Source organism: Aquarana catesbeiana, linkage group LG09 (genome assembly GCF_042186555.1).
Source record: "Aquarana catesbeiana isolate 2022-GZ linkage group LG09, ASM4218655v1, whole genome shotgun sequence".
In the NCBI taxonomy this organism is placed as follows: domain Eukaryota; kingdom Metazoa; phylum Chordata; class Amphibia; order Anura; family Ranidae; genus Aquarana; species Aquarana catesbeiana.
Window position 1 is genome coordinate 159,888,996 of NC_133332.1, and position 19,447 is coordinate 159,908,442.

Sequence of the window (19,447 nt, forward strand, 5' to 3'; positions counted from 1 at the left end):
CCTTATTCAGCTTTGACTCTTTAGTTTGTTATTGCACCTTCTGACACAATTTAGCAACACTCTGTACTAGGCCAGTATGGTGTAATCTGTTGTAAATTCAGAGCTAATCCACTCCTTCCATTTCCTTGGTGCAAGGTATTGTTTTTTCCTCTTTTTCTCTTTTGGCTTCAGGTTGCTGTATGAACCCGTAACTACTCCCTGTGGGCACACATATTGCCTAAAGTGTCTTGAACGATGCCTTGACCACAACCCGAAGTGTCCATTGTGCAAAGAAGACTTGTGTGAGGTTGGTTTAAACTTTTAGTTTTCTATGAATGTGTGTAGGTGAATTTCAAGCTTTAAACCCCACAATAGTGAGCTACTGAGGACTAAAGATGGCCTCCTACATGGGGAAATCTATTTTTGGGAATATATGATCACAACCCCAAATAATTCTTTGTTCATCTTCACGAACATCCATTTAGCAGAGGCCCTGTCCATTAAAAACAGTTAAAACAACTGTCAGTTTCTCTGAATTTAAAGCGGAACTACACTCATCAATTACCTGTTTTCCCAAATTAGTAATATTCAAGGCATGCTGTAAATAAGAACTGCTTGTGCTCTCAACTGAACTGTCAAACCTTCAAATAGCTGGTGTCATAACTAGAGATGCACCGAGTACGAGTACTGATACTTTTTTCAAGTGCTGGTCAATACCAATTACCGATGCCTATCAATTAGGAAGAGTAGGTAGAGGGGTGGTTTGAGAGGTGTGTGTGGGGAGGGGGGGTGGGGTTGTTAGGGAGTTGGGTGAGGATGGGGTGAGGGCAGGGGGGATTAGAGGGGTAAGTGAAGGCAGGGTAGTTGAGGGTGGGATGAAATAGGGGTTGTGGGGTAGGAGAGTTGGGATGGAAAAGCTGTGATCGCTGGGGGAAGAGGATGAGAATGGGAGGGTCATTGGGAGATATGATTGCACTCAGATCCCCTCAGACTCCTGGCCATCCAGCTCAGCAGCAGTGTCCCAGGATAGATAGAAAGTCTCCTCGGACTCCAGGGCCTTCCGTTGTCAGTAGGAAGTAGGTGGAGGCGGAGCAGCACAGGAGGAGGAAGTTACATCTTTCTCTTCTGAATGCTAGGGCTTCCATGCAACTGATTGGTTGCTAGGCAGACCCATTTTGACAGGCTGGGCTTGAATGAGCTGGGAGTTCTGCCACTGGAGCAGGCTTTTACCTCAAGTTAAAGACGGTGGGGTGTGTCACAAGTGTGCGGCACGCAGCCTCCTAGCGATGCCACTAGGAGAAGGAGGCGATGGCACCCACCAGAGGAGACAGTCAGCCAGAGGGTGAGGTGTTCCACTCCCAAGCTGACGTCACTTCCGGTATCGGCTTCGGGTATCGGAGCATTTTCATGGGTATCGATGCTCGTGAAAATGCCTAGTATCGGCACCAATACCAGTATCAGTATCAGTGCAACCCTAGTCATGACCAATCACACGTGCAGCACTATGGCAGCTGCAGTATCGGTATCAGTGCAACCCTAGTCATGACCAATCACACGTGCAGCACTATGGCAGCTGCAGATCACAGAGGCTAAGATGACAGCTTAGTTGGCTATAAAAGATAGGAGTGTTTAGTTCTGCTTTACGTGCAGTGGGCATTATAAGGGGGTTCCATCCCCTATTCAGTTTTTCTTTTAACAAAACTAGCTGCTGGTGTGCACGGGAACTTTAGAGTTAACAGGGAGGGAGGAATACTTTGTTTGCTGCCCTGTACCATGTTGTCATAGAACGTGCTTTGTGTGACTGACAGGCATTATATAAAACAAAAAACTGAACTACAAAAGGCAACAAGAAGATTGGAAGGAAGTGACAGAAATGCAAAAGCATAAACTCATGAATAAATATTTTACTTTGCTTATATGATCTCTACTGTTAATATTTAGTGTGTGCTGAAAGAGATAGCTGGAGTCCTATACTTCATGGTCCTTGGTAAGTGTCATGGTTTTCGAAATATCTTATGGCTTTGGTCAATTTAGGATTATAGTTCAGGTCTATGTATAGTTTGTAGATAGCCAGTTTTACCAATTTTGAGACAAGGTGTATTAAAAAAAAAAAAACACATAGAATGCAGCAAGAATGTGCTAAAAGCCATGCTTGCACTTGGCTGTAGTGTATATTGTATTATCAATATTATACTCTGTTTCATTTAAAAAAGTTGAATAATAGAACTTTCCTATGTTTGTATGGTTAATTTGTAGCCCAAGGAGCCAAGTAACATGTAATTCACTCCCTCCAGCTGGTTGCTGACATCTTCAGTAGATCTTACACTTTACCCTGAATACTTTAAGTAGTATTAAACCCCTGGCGTTGGCTTAACACACTAATCACAGTAAAATAAACATCCCCAATAAACTTTTTGTCAAAATCTTTACCCCAACATTTGCAGTTAACAACTTTCAATGCTGCTGGCTCCTGCTGTCTTAGTGCTGCTTCCCTTCCCTTTTGGTCTTCACAGAAAAAAGCTTACAGTTGTCAGTGCAGTCTCAAGGCAGTCTGTTAACTTGGAGAACAGGGGAGGATGGGGGAGCAGGGGCATCATGGTCAGGCTTGGAGACCAGTAGCTATAACAGTAGAGAGGCTCCCACCAACCAGCAAGATAGGTATACAAGCAGGTTACCCTGGCGAATGACATGGGCTCACCCGAGGCACAGGGTCTAAGCACTAAACATTTATTCACCAGAGCTCCTAATTGTGGAGATGGGTTTTGCTGCGTGTTAGTACCAGATCGCGGTCCTCCAGGATCATTCCACCAGGAGGTGAGCAAGCCAGGGTCCAGTAAAAGATATAGCAGGTAGAGATCAAGCAGAAGCATAGTAAATAAACAAGCCAAAGGTCGGTAACAAGTGTTTGCAGGTTGAGATCAAGTTGAAGTGTACTCGAGGAACAAGCCAAAGATCGGTAACGAACAGTATTAAAGATACAGACAGCAGCAGGGGCGACAAGATCAAGTTATTGGCTGGAGAGAGCACAATAATCTGACAAACAGGAAGTGCAGAGGCGTGGCTTAAATAGAAAGTTCATGGGAAAAGCAAAGGGTTCAGGAGAAAGACTAAAAAGAATTACTCCTGCGCTCGTGAAGGCGTTTTTGGTGTAAATTGGTAGTACTGTTTAAAGTGACAAAACTAGAGAAGATGGTCATGCGTGTTCCGCTGTCTAAACTGACCAGGGGTGGTCTGGAGAAGACTGTGTAGGATTGGTGGATGGAAGGCGCGTGATCAAACGCGTGTGGGGAAGCTGCAGCTTGCGTTCGTCCTTGGGGGCTGGAGAGTCGTTAATTCTGTGAGGGTGGGAGGAGGAGGATATCTCCTCCATTAATCCTGTACCTGCAGATGTCTAAGGTCTGTCTCCGTCTGCCTGAGACATAGGTATGTATTGAGGCCAGTAGTATTGCCCAATACATACCTATGTCTCAGGCGGATGGAGACAGCCTTAGACATTTGTAGGTACAGGATTATTGGAGGAGACATCCTCCTCCTCCCACCCTCACAGAATTTACGACTCTTCAGCCCCCAAGGACGAACGCAAGCTGCAGCTTCCCCACACAGCTTTGGAGACAGGTACACCTGACAGACCCACACTACTTAAAAAGGAAAACATATTTCTGCTATTCTTCATAGAACGCTTGGATGTGGACTGATATGGAGCTAAGGAGAATTAATTATCCATCAGGTTATATCTCCCAACTAGCCACTCTTCCTTATGTATATATGTTGGTCTACCGGTTTACACAGACTGTGTTCCTGTTCTCAAGGCTCTGATGAAGAGGTTATCCTCGAAACGCGTCAACCTATTTTTAAATACTTGCCTTTACATGGGCATGTCTCACCTTTAACCTTTTAAGTGCATATTTTGTAACCTACTCTTACGAAACATAGTATTTATATGTATTACCTACATGTTTGTATTCCATTGTACATGAATAAACTGTGTGTTTTTGATGTAAGCGCTTGATCACGCGCCTTCCATCCACCTTTCCCACACAGTCTTCAAGAGAAAGACACAAGGTAAGACGTCAGGCAGGGAGCTGTCCAACATCTCAGCTGGCGAAGCAGCAAGAGATACTGCCAGACACAGCAGAGGTTGTAGGTTCAGACAAGGGGGAGTGCCTTGCCATCCTAGGCTACAGGGCTGTCTGTTTGTTTTGATGCACACAGTGTGGGAAGACATAACATTAGTCCCTTTATGCAAGGGTGACTCCATAGGTAGCTGCAAGAGATAGGAGCCACCTTGAAGCTGGAAACCTGGGGGAAACCAGTGGTCATGGCACCAGCCTAAACAGGAACATAGGCAAAGATTAAAATATAAAGAAGCTGCAAATTTCATTGTTTAAAGTGGAACTTTAGTTAGAAATACAGTATAAGTCCTGATAGATCACTTTATGCCTTCTCCTTTTGCAGGTATAGCTGTGTAAACCATTAAAAATAAGTACCTATACTACTCAGTGGCGGCTGGTGCTCAAAATTCTTGGGGGGGGGGGGGGAGCAATTTAAAAAAAAACATCAAATGCTGCCACTGTGCCCATAAAATGCAGCCACTGTGCCCATCATATGCTGCCAGTGTGCCCGTCATATGCTGCCATTGTGCCCATCAAATGCTGCCAGTGTGCCCCTGAATGCCGCCAGTGTGACCCCCGCCCGCTCACTGTCTGCCCGGCACTTACCCTGTTTTGGTGGGGCAGCGGGTGATGGCGACGAGCGGGGTCCTTCATGCGTCTCCTTCCGTCCTCATCTCCTGTCCTCTCCTCCTGGTAGGCGTCCAATAGCGGCGCCTGTCGTTTCAGCCAATCAGGTGACAGGTAACAGACCCGAGCACCCGATTGGCGGAGAGGCGGTTCAGTGTTAGGAAACAAACAGCTGGGTGAACTGTTTACCTTTTTTGATGCCTATTAGAGCCTATGGCTTTAATCAGGTGCTTAAAAAAAATACCCCGCCTCTGTAATGCAGGTGCCCGGGTGCCAGGTGCCTGAATAGGGGGTGGCAGCAGTGGCCATGGATAGACTCATGCAATGCATGAATCTATCCATAGTACACAGAGGGCGTGGCTGGAGAGAGGGGGCAGTGCCTGTGCGCCCTTATGGACGCACCGCCACTGATACTACTTAAAAGTTAGTAATGCACATGGTCAGTTGCTCATTTTTCTCAGCAGTGTGCCTAAAATCGGAGCCACTAGAGGCTGATCAACTGACAGCTTTAAGATTTATTGTTGCTAAAGGGGGAAGAAAGCAACAGGAATTACACAGATTGGGCAGAGAGGGCACAGATTAGGGAGGGAGAAAAGAAAAGCAGGAGTGGTGACAGGAAGACAAAAAGAGTTAATCTTATAAGGATAGTTTCTTATCTCCCTGATATTATCTAATTTCTCCCTCATAGGCAGATCGGTGTAATTCAGCACTATACAGCTTCTGTCAGCCTTCATTTGTAACTGAGCCAAGACATGTAATCAAAGCTAGAAATGCACATATTTTAATTGAAGAAACTGACATACAGTTTTTGAAACTAAGAAATGGAGAAAAGTTTCCAAAAAGGAAGTGACTGCTCTGGGCTTCAACAAAATGGCTGCTTCAAGCAAGGAGTAGGAGCAATGCGGGAGGCACATACTCATTATGGTAGCATAATTTATTAATGTGGAATGTATGTTCTTTTGTTAAAGAACATTGATATCAAACTGTTATTGATAACGTTCTGCTTTAAATCAGCTGATCAACCTGATTGTAACAGTTGTGCACAGTGCAGCCCAGAGCAACCTTAGGAGAGATGTACTGTTTGCTGGGAAGTTGGAAGGCTTTTCTTATTTTATGTGCTACTTTATAAAGCTTAAACCAGAGAACATTGTATATACAGAGCCATAAGAATAATGAAGATACTACACATCTGTTAAAGTGTATATCAAGTCACTGTAAAAGAGCACTTGTAATATATCTGTTTTTACTTTGTGGGGTGAAAAGCTGGAACCGCACACTGTCTGCTGATTGACAAGTTCCAAAGTGGTTTACATTCTGTTTTATGTTTCTTTCAGTATCTGGCGGTGAGAAAGTTCTGTAAAACAGAGCTGATAGAATATCTAATAGCTAAGCATTTGCCAGAGGAACTTAAAGAAAGGAAAGCAATCTATGAGGAGGAGATAGCAGAGCTTTCAAAGTAAGTCACACAAGGAACACAGACATGTCATTTTAATAACATTTTGATGTTAACAAAATGTAATGTTTACAAAGAGCACCTAATTGTCGCTATTACAGTTGAATTCTCAGATGGGGTGTTCAAACTAGTTCCACTGTTTGTTATTACGGGCCTGATTTATGAGAAACAAAAAAAGGATTATGGAGCTGCTCCCATAGAAACCAGTAAGGTCCAATCTTTTGGATCTCTGAAAATGACCCCCCATTTGCTAGGTTACTTTTTTCTAGTGCTAAGATAAAAACCCCTTTTACTTATTAAATCCATGGTCACGTGTTCTTCAGGTCCTAAGTCTTCTGCACTGCAGAGGAGGAGAGTCATTCTTCAGGTGTCCAGGTCAAGCCTAGATTTCATGGATATTTCTATTGGCTCTGCAGCAGTGGGGTTCCCTTAGACTCCAGGAGACTGCACAATGATGATGACCAAACAGTTGCCTAACCAGGAAGTGGAAGGACCCCAAAAACTGGTTCAGGATAGCAAGTGGGGAGAAATTGAGGAACATCTGTTCTCCAATCTCTTATCACATATCAGATGCCGGCTGTAAATGGATGAAAGAGGAGCTGCTCGGGCACAGTGCAGGGGAGGCAGCAGGGTCTCATAGACCCCTGATGTCTATATATAAAGAACCTGTAACCACACAATCCTAAGAGCCCATGTGATAGCAACATAGTTAAGGGTTTAAAATATAAGAAAACATTAAATGTGAGCCCACTCCTCCATGAGTGATCATACGTGCAAATACACACATCTACGATGTATGTGCACAGCCCTTTGTACCACACTTAAGTTATACCTGTGCACACTGGAGTGAGAGAAATTATGCTAGGGCCATCATTTATGGTTAAAGTGGTTGTTAACTCACTTCTATAAAATCATCTTATCCCCTCTGTACCTTAATAAGATGTGTCCCTGTGCCATTGTTCTGTAAATAATACGCCGATCTGTACTGATATAATCTGCGCTCCGGCTGCACAGTCCTCTCCTCCTTCTCTCTCTGGCTCACAACTGCAGTGGGCAGTGCTGAGCTGTCCTGCTGACATCAGCAGGGAAGAGGAGGAGAGAAGAGACAGAGAGCCGACAATCAGCTGAACGCCTGGAGCCACGCTCATACAAGGTACAGATCGGCGGATTAAACAGACACAGGGACACATAATATTAAGGTACAGAGGAGGTAAGGTTATTTTATAGCAGATAGAGAGGGGGGGCGTGATGGGCGCAGGTACAAGCAGGGAGGGGAGCGGGAGGGGGAGGAGGACAGAGGACACAGACCCAGGGAGAGCTGTGGCTGACGGAATCATGCACACAGACCATGGTATAAGGGACTTAGCAGCCATGATTATCATGGTCTGTTTGCAGGGGGGAGGGTATAGCCAGGCAGGATCAGCCAGGTTTTTTAGGGTATACAGGGGGCCAAATGACACAGCACAAGCACTGTGCTGTATAACATGCTTTAAAGGAACAGTATCTGTGTTTTTTGTTTGGGGTTAACAAATGCTTTAACTGTAAATTGCTGTGCTGTAGAGCTTTTCAAGGGTCACCTATGTATATTTTGGGTGTAGTTTCAGGAGGGCACATAATCTTGGGAATTCACATATTTACCAAATTTTTTACTTCTCAGTATGAATTTTTTGTATTCAACAAAAATGTGGCACTTGTATTGTGTTTGTGTGCATTAAAATCAATTGTAAACTAAAAGATTGTGGCATACAAAAATTGTACCTCTGCTTTCAGGAAAAAAAAAAGTGTGTGTGTGTGTGTGTGTGTGTGTGTGTGTGTGTGTGTATATATATATATATATATATATATATATATATATAATTTTTTTTTTTTTGGCTAATACAGTTGATACTGAAAGCAATTTTTACAGAACTTACTTTTGAAAGGCTGATTATGAATCTAAGCTTTCCTCTGTACATATAAAATTTCTTACACTGAATTTAATTTACCATTGTGGCATGTAGTATTTGCGATGGTTATTTTGTTAGAGAACCAATTGTAAAAATGCTTACACACCAAGTCTTAACTTCAAGACTAACATTAATGTTTTTATTTTCTTTTTACAAGCTTGAACAAAAATGTCCCTATATTTGTGTGTACCATGGCTTACCCCACAGTCCCATGTCCTCTGCACATATTCGAACCTTGTTATCGGTTGATGATTCGGAGATGTATGGAAACTGGAACAAAGCAATTTGGCATGTGCATTGGTGACTCTGTGAAAGGGTGAGTAAACTTAGCTCTATCCATCATATGTCTGCCTCTTCCACAATTGGGTGAGGCTGCCATGGGTATAGAAAAAGAAATTTCCTGGAGCCACTGAACACACTACACTGCACTATATATTTCCTGGCTTAGATTCAGGGACATTGAAAAGAAGGTGATATCAATAACTATGAATATTTATCTGGAGGGGCAGTCAGGTGCAATGTATGGAGGTTAAAAAGAGCCCTTTGGCAGGTAGGCCATTCTGTTCTAATATGTGGAAATAATGTGAGAACATGCAGAAAATGGTAAAGAAGAACTCAATTGACACTTTTGGTCAAAAAGGCCTCATCACAGTAATACATCACTAGTGAGCTTTGAAAAGCAGAAAGGGTGGGATCAGGATCCTGGGTCAATTTTCGTGTACCAGAGCAGCCCAGGATGTGCAGGCAAATGTAACAGTAAATTGATGATGTGGAGGTACCTAAAGGGGCCAGATGTACTGTGCTGACCATGGATCAGGTACATTTATGTCACTTTAGATTTTCTTTAAAGGAATCTAAGGTTTGTTTGTGGTAATGTCGCCTGAGTTCACATGGGCACTTCTAATTAGTATAGGCCCCACAGGATGGAAATTAATTTCCAAGTGCATGGCTTAGGTCTTAATTGGCCAGGACCAGGTAATACATTTACCAGTAGTTATGCAATGGTATTTATTGCAGATGACAGTAGTAAACAGCAAGTCACAGCAAACCAGAAATCAAATTGTCAGTTTATTTACCCCACAGTTCTCTACTAATAAAATCAGATTTCTATCTTATTGTTTTTATTTTTTTTGTTTTTTGTTACTAAAGGCCATTTGTCATTGTATTATATTCGTTCTGTTTGTTACATTCTTTTAATTATAATACAATCAGGATATTTTCAAAATAATACATTGGTAGCATCAATACATTTCCAATCAAAAGTGATGATACTTCCTTTCTAAATGACATGAAATGCATCTTAAGCATTGACCAACAGACTATTTGCCTAAAGTCTGAAGAAGCACTTGAACTGACTATTTGATTTATTCTTTCTAGATTTGCAGATTATGGGTGCATGTTGGAGATCCGTAATGTTGAGTTCTTTTCAGATGGTCGTTCAGTTGTGGACAGTATTGGAAAAAGAAGGTTTAAAGTTATTCAGCACAGTCAAAGAGATGGTTATAACACAGCTGATATTCAGTACATAGAGGATGAAAAGGTTAGTATTTAGGAAAAAGCAGTTATCTAAGACTGGGTTCACTAACGCTGGTTGCACATGAAAAAAGCAAAACTGGGTTATATCTCTTTATCCCTACTTCATCGGCTGCTATACCTAAAATATCTTATGTGACTTTCCAGTCCCCTGGCTTCCTTGTCACAGTGACACAGGTTTCCTATGTTACACTTATACAGTTTTTAAATTTATATACATGGCAAGATTGTCCCAGAGTTTCACTAAAAATAATTTAATTGTGGTAGGGGTATAACTTGAGAACAAGAAGCGAGGCTAAAATCTGACAGGTCGTTTAACCTGGCTTATCTCCCCTCAGCATCTAATTTTCCTTGTCAAAAGAAGTTTATTGAGTATACAATGTTATAAAGATACATAAAGTAAGTTTACAAGGATCTATAAAGTAAGCTCATTGTTTTACAGTAGGGTTTATATAGGTAAATATCATGAAATTTCAAATATTAAACATTGGGTTCACGTAAACCTAAATTAAAGATATATATCATTTCCTTAGTTACTTTTGTAGGTATTTAAATGATTTATACCTACTATACATATTGTTTACAAGTAGAGTGTATATAGGTCAAATAAATTCTGATAATGAGCTTTAATCGTAAGGTGGAGAAAAGGAAAGAGAAAGAAGAAAAAGGGTTGAAAGGTAGAGGTATGGTCCACAAGGTTGTCCCGCTCGTCAGTTTATTATTCTTTTTAGTTCTCTTTGAAGCCTTAGAATGGGTGTCTCTGTAAATCATTTAATCTGTTACCATGGCAACAGGACAGAGTCATTGAAGTTTGACAGGAACTGTTGTTTTATCCAAGGATGCCAAAGTTTTTCAAATTTTGGAATTTGATTTTGATCGATGGCTAGCATCTTAGCATGGGACATTGTATTATTCATTCTGTGAATTGTTTCTGCTAGTACCAATGTAGGAGATTTCCATGCCTTGGCCACTGTTTGTTTTGCAGCCGTTATTAGTTGGATCATAAGTTTGAATTGAGAGAGTGTTAACCATTCCGGTTTTAGATTAAGTAAAGTTAAATATGGATCTGGTTGTATTATTTTTTTAAATATTTTAGATGCAATCACTAAGACTTCCTTCCAGAAGGTTTGGATTACTGGGCACGTCCACCATATGTGTAAATATGTGCCTATTTCTGGGCATCCTCGAAAACAAAGAGCTGAGGAATTAGGTGAATATTTTGCCACTCTAGCGGGTACAAGGTACCAGCGAGTTAGGACTTTATAATTTTTCTCCAGTGCTAAGATGTTGGGTGAAGATGACTTAGATGTGAGCCATATGTTAGACCAGTCCGTGTCTTCTAAAGTTCGTCCCAGGTCCTCCTCCCACCTCTGAACGTAAGAGGGTCTTTTAAGATTTGCTACTCCATATAATTGATTATAAAGTGATGAAATTGTACCTTTAGCAAATGGATCTTTTGTACAGATTGATTCAAAAATGGATAATTTGGATAATGGTGTATCCCCCTTTAGGAATGATGTATAGAAATTTTTGATTTGGAGATATCTAAATATCTCAGAGTTTGGTAGATCATATTTTTCTCTAAGCGATGGGAATGAAAGGAATGATTTAGATGCTATGAAGTCATTTAGTGTCTGAATGCCTGATGTTGTCCAAGCTTTAAAAGAATTTGGGTAGATCCATGCCGGATAAAAGGCCGGATTTCTGATAAAAGAAAGGAGAGGATTGTGTGGAGATTGTAACTGATATTTGGGTTTTAGTTTATCCCAGAGAGATAAGAAGTGTTTAGTTATGGGATTATGAATTTTAAAGCGGTCTTTAGGATCAAGCCATAATAAATTTGATATTAATAGAGGGTCATTTTCTGAAGCCTCTATAAATACCCATAATGGGATTTCCTGTTTTGCATGGTATTTGGACAGACTGGCCAAATGTGCTGGTCTGTAGTAGTTAGTAAAATTAGGGTATCCCAGGCCTCCTTTATTTTTGGGAAGATGTAGTGTGTGTATAGGTATACGTGGTTTAGAAGAGCCCCATATAAACGAAGTTGCTCTTTTTTGTACTATTCTCAAAAAATAGGAAGGAATTGGAATAGGGAGGACTCTGAATAGATAAAGCAATTTGGGTAGAATAGTCATTTTGATTGCATTAATCTTCCCTATCCAGGATAAAGGAAGTTGCGACCATTGTTTTATTAGATTTGTGATCTGTCTTAATACAGGAGGATAATTGGTTGAGAATAAGTCAGAATGAGATGCTGTTAAATGAATTCCAAGATATGGGATTGATTTTTCTGCCCATGTGAATGGGAGTGCAGCCCTAGCCGGGATCAATTCCATGTTTGTGAGTGAAATATTAAGCACTAGGCATTTCTTAGGATTAATCATAAGGCCGGATAGGGCTGCAAACCCATCAAGAGCTGGTATTAAGTTAGGACCAGAGACCTGTGGTGATGATAGAAAAAGTAATATATCGTCTGCAAATATACATAATTTGTGTGTAATACCTCCTACTTCAATGCCAGTTATAGTTTGGTTTGTTCTGATGTATTGGGCCATGGGTTCGAGTATAAGGGCAAATAATAAGGGAGATAATGGGCAACCCTGTCGGGTACCTCTTTCGATATTAAAGGCTTCAGATTTGTATCCAGCATATTTTATATAGGCTTTGGGTTTATTATATAATGCTTTGATCCATGTTAAAAAGTGGGGTCCAAAACCCCATTTTTGTAATGAATATTGCATATATTGCCAGGATACTGTGTCAAATGCCCTCTTAATATCGAGAGATAGAAAACATAAAGGGATTTTCCGTTTTTTAGCAATATGTGCCAATAACACTGCCCTGCGTATATTATCGCCTGCCTGTCTATTTGGCATGAAGCCTACTTGATCTCTATGTATTAATTTTCCTATAATGCTATTGAGGCGTTTTGCTATTATTTTTGCTAATAATTTAATATCGAGGTTTAACAGAGAGATAGGCCGATAATTCACACAGGAAGTATCATCAGAAAGGGGTTTTGGGATCATACAAACAATTGCCATTAGTGTTTCTTGCCGAAAAGAATGTCCATCTAGAAGTTTGTTAAAAGTTTCAGTGAGAATGGGAGAGAGTATTTCTGAGAAGGTTTTATAGTATAAAGCCGAGTAGCCGTCTGGGCCTGGTCTTTTGTTAAGTTTTAGGGCTTTTATGGCGTTAGCAACTTCATCTATAGTTATAGGCTCATCCAAACTGCTTTTTTGATTTTGAGATAACTCAGGTAAGGTTATTTTTGAGAAGAAGGATTCAGCCTCTGTAGGATTAAATTCATTGTTTGTCTTGTATAAAGTTGCGAGATGTGAGTGAAATTTATGGACTATTTTAACTGGATTACAAGTGTAAACATTTTTTGATAATTTCAAACGTATTGGTTTGAAAGATTTGTTAGTTGAATTTAATGCCCGAGCCAAATATGTACCTGGTTTGTTTGTATTCATGTAGAAATTGTGTTTGGAGCGTTTGAGGGATTTATCAACTGACTCCGTGAGAAATAGATCGTATTCCAATCTAGATTTTTCCAGATGAGATTTTGTACTCTGAGATGGATTATCTTGGAATGATATGTAGGCTGCATTAAAATTGAGTTCTAGTTTTTTTGCTAGATTTTTGCGTTCCCGTTTAAATAGTGCCATTTGTCTTTGTATTGTACCACGCAAGACAGGCTCATGAGCTTCCCACAGTGTTATTGGGGAGATGTCTGTTGTATTATTAATTGATATGTATTCCTTTTAAAGCTTGTTCAATGGCCATCTGATGTAGTGGGTGTTTGAGCATTATGTCCGGTAAGTACCACGTTGGGTCATGCGCTTTTGGTATGGCTGAGGCTATAGTAGTGTATACTGCATTATGGTCAGACCACGGAATCGGAATTATATCTGATGCAATAATTTCTGGTATCATTCCTATTGTTAGAAAAATATGATCTATTCTGGTGAAGGTTTGATGAGGGTGCGAGAAATAAGTGAATTTCTTTTTCATTGGGTTACTTTCTCTCCATGAATCTACCAGATTGTATTTGGAAAGAAGTTGAGAAAAAGGTAATCTAGAGGTTATTTTGGATGGTGTAAAAGGTGATTTATCTAGAAATGGGAGGAGGACCTGGTTCGAATCCCCACACATTATCACTGTTCCTATTTTGTGTGTATTAATCACTTGTAATATATGTGAGAGGAATGGTGTAGGTTGTTTGTTAGGAGCGTAGTAGGAAATCACCGTGATTGCTGTATCCATTATATAACCCATGAGTATCAGGTATCTACCTTCTGGGTCTTTAATTTGTGATGATAAGGTGAATGGTGTGGATCGGTGAAATGCAATTAGAGTTCCCCTTTGCTTGGTACAGGCAGAAGCCGTGTAAATTTGTTGATAAAAAGGAGAAATATATTTTGGAGTAGAATCTTTGGTGAAGTGTGTTTCTTGGAGGCATACTATGTGAGCCTTCTTGTTATGGAAAGTACGGAAGGCTTTGGTCCTTTTTTGAGGGACATTTATTCCCTGAACATTCAGGGAAAGTATATTCAGTGGTGCCATGGCAACAGATCAAATAGTTTTGACTTACTTTTTGTTATGCAGAGCTGACTGCGCAGATCAACCTGTGTAGACTGAAGAGATGAATAGATAGAAAAGAAACCAGTGAATTCTGGAGTAAAGAGTAAACAAAAAACATACGAGATTAGATGATACATTGTATAAATTATTTTTTGCAAGTAATCACAATTTACCCGTGAAAGAGAATAAATATCTCTCTCAGGGGAATAAGTGCCTTCGTCACACTCCCACATAATATGGTTGGGAGAATGAGGAGGGCTAATGGGGGTACACGGATCTTCCGCTTACAGGAGAGAAGTGCTATGTCAAAAGACATCAAAATGATGTTTCATTAATTGGAGTGCAGAATATAGTTTTTGTTGAAATTATTTATTCCAGGGTGGTTGTATATGGTTAGTCTTGCCCTAGGCTAAATAATTCAGTTAGAAAGGTACTGTTAATAACTTTGGTATTGATGAAGATAGTTTGAATTATTTTGGGATTTTAACCCTTTTAGAGTATACAATTACATATTTTATTCATACGTAACTGTTTAGATATGTTAACTCATAAAATTGAGGTTGTATTGCTTCAGATTAGAATAAACAAAAACATAATTCTAGGAACTAGTTAGGTAATAATATATTTGTTTTAAGAAAAGAAAGAAAAAGCTTCCATTACTTCTGGATTATTGAACATATTTGTCCTAAAAAGTAATAAATCTATTGTTATTACTTGATAATATATAACTGAACAAGAATTTCCTTATTTCACTTATATATTCTAAGGCTATATGAATCAGAAGTAATAAGAAATATAACTGGAATGTAACATGATCCCACACAGTGTGTGACTATCAGAATGCAGTTACATTCAGTTATAAATATAGGTTTTTTATAGAGAACCATCTCTTAGTATAATAAATGAAGAGATATCAGGAATTAGGATGTCAGTCCATTGAATCTTCTTGGTCCATGGATGATGTGGCATAACGGCCTCTTTTGTGAGAATGGTGATTCCCATTTTGTTCTGAAATTTTCTGGGTGCTGCCTGAAGGTGAAAATGATGCCATTCTTCTGCGTGTGGGAGTGTTGCTGCTTGTGGGTTCTGTCAGATTTAATTTTAAAAGGGTTTGTTGTAGTTCATCTGCTGATCTGCTTCTGTAAATTGTACCTTGGTAGTTAAATCTGACTGAAAAGGGGAAGCCCCATTGATACCTAATGTTGTGGCGTTGCAGTTCCATTAGTTGGGGTTTCATGGATCGTCTTTTAGTAATAGTAAGTTGGGATAGGTCAGCAAAAATTTGATAATTGTGTCCTTGAAAATTAAGTTCCTTTTTTTCTCTTGCAGCAATTAGTATTTGTTCTTTCGTTCTGTAATAATGAAATTTTGTGATTATATCACGTGGGGGTCCATCTTTCTTTTTGGCTGTGAGGGCTCTGTGTACTCTGTCCAGTTCTAAACGTTCAATAGGGATATCTGGCTTTAGTTCTTGTAATAGAGCAGTAATAGTAGATTGCAGGTCTGTCACAGTTTCAGGTATTCCCCTTATGCGTAAGTTTGAACGTCTGGCTCTATTTTCGTAATTTTCGAGCTTAGTTTGAAGTATTAAATTCTCTTTTTTTAATTGTTCCAATTCTGTTATATTTTCTTGGGTTGTAATTTCAATTTCATCCATTTTTATTTCTAAAGCTGCGGTGCGGTTTCCCAGCTCTCTTATTTCTTTGATTAGGCTTTTTGTTATTTGGTCTGAGGTTTGTTTTAAAGCCTTATGAAGCATCTTTTCAAATTGTAATAATATTACTGGGGATGCTGAGGAGTCTTGTGGAGAAGTTTGTGAGAGGATTTGTTCTGTATCTGACTCAAATGGAGAGTCTTGCTGTGACATTTTCTGTCTGTGAGAGCGCCCTGATGCTGTATCTTGTGAGGTGACTGGAGCTGCTTCAGCTGCAGTGAGTGCCTGTGAGCTCTTTGTGAGGTGATTTTTATTTCTGCCACGGTTTCCTCCCAGTACCATATTTCCTGCCCAAACTTTCACAGTTTGTTCCCTGGGGCAAAAAGGTTCAAATGGATACCTTTTGAGCCTGCAGGCTCCGCTTTGTCCTTCTCTTCTCTCCTCAGCGGTGTGGAGCTCTAACAATGCATGTCTGCTCTGCTAGGCTCCGCCTCCTGCCCTCCCTCAGCATCAAATTTTCAATATGCTTAACACATTTGCAATACTTTTTACACTCCCATTGCAATTCATACTGAAAAGGGTCTGAAGTTAAAGGCTACTGTAGCAACTTCTGACTGCTTAACCGGTATAAATCATAGAGGATATGTATAAAGAAGAAATTTTTATTATCACATAATATAACTGACATGGAATTTTATAGATGGGCAACTCCTATCCTCATATTGATTAGTGGTTCCAAATTAATAACTACTACAGTAGGAAACAGACACAAAAGATACACTCCACGTGTTTCCAAAAACTGTTCTGCTTTATTATGACGCAATTGAAGGGTTTTATACACATGATTACGTAGGTATCACATTATTATTACAATTGTACGTTTATGGTAACAAGGGGCGTAACATAGGCAGACTAATTCTAATCAGGACTCGAAAGAATGCAAACCTGTAACGAAAACATTATTAATGCCGTGTGCACAGTGAGGGCAGTGTGCAATACATACAAAATAGAATACAATTATATACAGAACTTACAAATTTCCTTTACATTACACATCAATTAAAAATGACAAATGTAAAAATAAGTGATCATTGCAACAGCTTGGATATAGTATTCTCATATTCCAACACATTTTGAGATACACTCTTTTTCAAGAGAACAAAGCAGGTACAGCAGAACCCAACAGATCACTGAACATTTATGATAAAAACACATCACACATGGGGAATGCAGCAGGTCAAGTTAATAGTCTGGATGCCTGTAAAATCCCAATCCACATATATTTTTTCTTTATACATTGATTTGAAAGGATGGGGGTGTGGAAACACTCAACTTTTGTTGTATCATGGAGGATATATATTGCCAGCATACCATGAATCTTTATTATAATGTCTAAAGTTTGAACAGATAACCTCCAAGTGCATATAGAGCAGCTATTCAAGGCTGCATAGGACCCCTTTTGTCAGGTATGTGACTGTTGTATAAATGAGCCCCTTTTTAAAGCAGTCATATGGTCACAGTAGGCCTTTATAGGCCTTTAGAAATAGACATCATAGAATATATAAACACCAAATTACTTTGAGGATGTTTAACAGAAAATGTGGTATAGAGAAGCCATTGTTTGGAAGTCTGCATTCATATGGGCAATCCTAATACACAGATGAAATTCCTTAGGGTACTGTTTTTTTTTTGTTTTTTTTTTCTGCCAAAAGATTTACATTTCTAAGATTTTCACAGCCCAGGCACACAGAAAAGGCAGAACATTTACACCACTGTCATTGTTACAGTTAAGATATACAGAAGAATAATCACTCCAACCTCAGGGGTAGCAGCTTACTGATGAGTTCATTCCTCTGTTCTCTGGTCCTAGTAGCTTGTCTTTGCACATTTGATTAGCCCCTAGTATTGCCCCTTGTATTGCTGGTGTCCAACAAATGAAGAGCTGTACACAGAGCATCAGCAGGCCACATGTTGGACACCAGGGCTTTTCTAAGAGAGTTACACCAAGGAAAGCTTCCCTGCATCCCCCAAAATGTACATACCCCCATCCATTAGTCATTTGCATGAATAAGCAAGGAGAAAGCATGCCTACAGGGATGCTATGGACTCTATCCTTCACACCACAATGGAATCACAGACTTGTTAACGTTCTTCTCTTTCACGCTTACTTTTTTAGTATATCTTTTGTTTATAGCCACTGTTGTGTCAGGATAATTCTGAAGCACAGAAATTATTATTTTTGATCTAAAAGTGGCATGAATCAAGCATGAGGAGCTAAACAACCGTGGTATATTGTTATATACGATACCATGTATTTGGTACCAACAAATGGAGAGTGTATAGGGTACAAGTGATTCCAAGATAGGTTCCAATCATCCAATTCCTTTGTGTTCTAGAAGATAAGTGTTATGCCGCGTACACACGGTCGGAATTTCCGACAACAAATGTTCCATGGGGGCTTGTCGGAAATTCCGACTGTGTGTAGGCTCCATCGGACATTTTCCGTCGGAATTTCCGACAAACAAAATTTGAGATCTGGATCTCAATTTTTCTAACAACAAAATTGTCGGAAATTCCGATCGTGTATACACAATTCCGACGCACAAAATTCCACGCATGCTTGGAATCAAGCAGAAGAGCCACACTGGCTATTGAATTTAATTTTTCTCGGCTCATCGTACGTGTTGTACGTCACCGCATTCTTGACGTTCGGAATTTCTGACATTTGTGTGACCGTGTGTATGCAAGACAAGTTTGAGCCAACATCCGTCGGAAAAAAAACATGGATTTTGTAGTCGGAATGTGCGATCGTGTGTACGCGGCATAAGACATCCCGCCACTGTTCTGTGGGATGCTACAACATTGTACCCAAAAGAATCTATGTGTATACTTTATGAGAGTCTGATTGCAAACAACCAATGAAAAGATGTTTTGTATGGGTAGAAGTTTGTGAATAAGCTCTATTTTAGAATACAGAGTATTCAGAATGTGAATGTGAGCAATGAAGTTTTTTTTTTATTTTGTTTTCTAGGTTACAGAAGAAGATTATGAGGAACTCCGTGCATTGCACAATGCTGTGTATGATCAGGCATACAACTGGTTTAGTACCCTGAAACTAGCATTGAAAACTCGAATCTTGAGTCATTTTGGTCCTATGCCAGCCAAAGATTCTGATTTACAGGTACATTTTCAAATAAGGTTTCAGATAACAGTTGTACTGCATGGTCCTAGAATAGGCTATTACAGTGCAGTAACTCATTGATAAAGGTACATTTTGAAAATGAAAGATAAAGATTTTTCATATTTTAACTGTTAGTTTGAAAGGCATCATGCTCAACTGGCTCTATACAAACATTAGTACAGTATTTTGTTTGAGACAATAACCCAGGCCTTATATAGCTAAGTCACTAATGGTTTGCAGTGTGGTGGGAAAGGGAAAGGGTCCTGCATACTGCATTCGTGATATGTTGACCTGCATTTTGCCATTAAATGCAGCTAAATAAAATCCTCCAAACATTGCAGTATTACTCTTCCAAAGCGCATGTTATTGCGG

The 19,447-nt window shown here is 39.8% G+C and overlaps 1 protein-coding gene across 1 annotated transcript in view; it reads left to right on the top strand.

The window, feature by feature from the left end:
• LONRF3 (LON peptidase N-terminal domain and ring finger 3) overlaps window positions 1-19,447 on the top strand; it is a 49,850-nt gene that overhangs the window by 28,503 nt on the left and 1,900 nt on the right. The window contains exons 7-11 of the mRNA XM_073599305.1: window positions 172-286; window positions 6,053-6,174; window positions 8,275-8,433; window positions 9,495-9,657; window positions 18,926-19,075. Of these exons, the coding sequence (XP_073455406.1) occupies window positions 172-286; window positions 6,053-6,174; window positions 8,275-8,433; window positions 9,495-9,657; window positions 18,926-19,075 (709 nt within the window). The remainder of the gene's footprint in view (window positions 1-171; window positions 287-6,052; window positions 6,175-8,274; window positions 8,434-9,494; window positions 9,658-18,925; window positions 19,076-19,447) is intronic.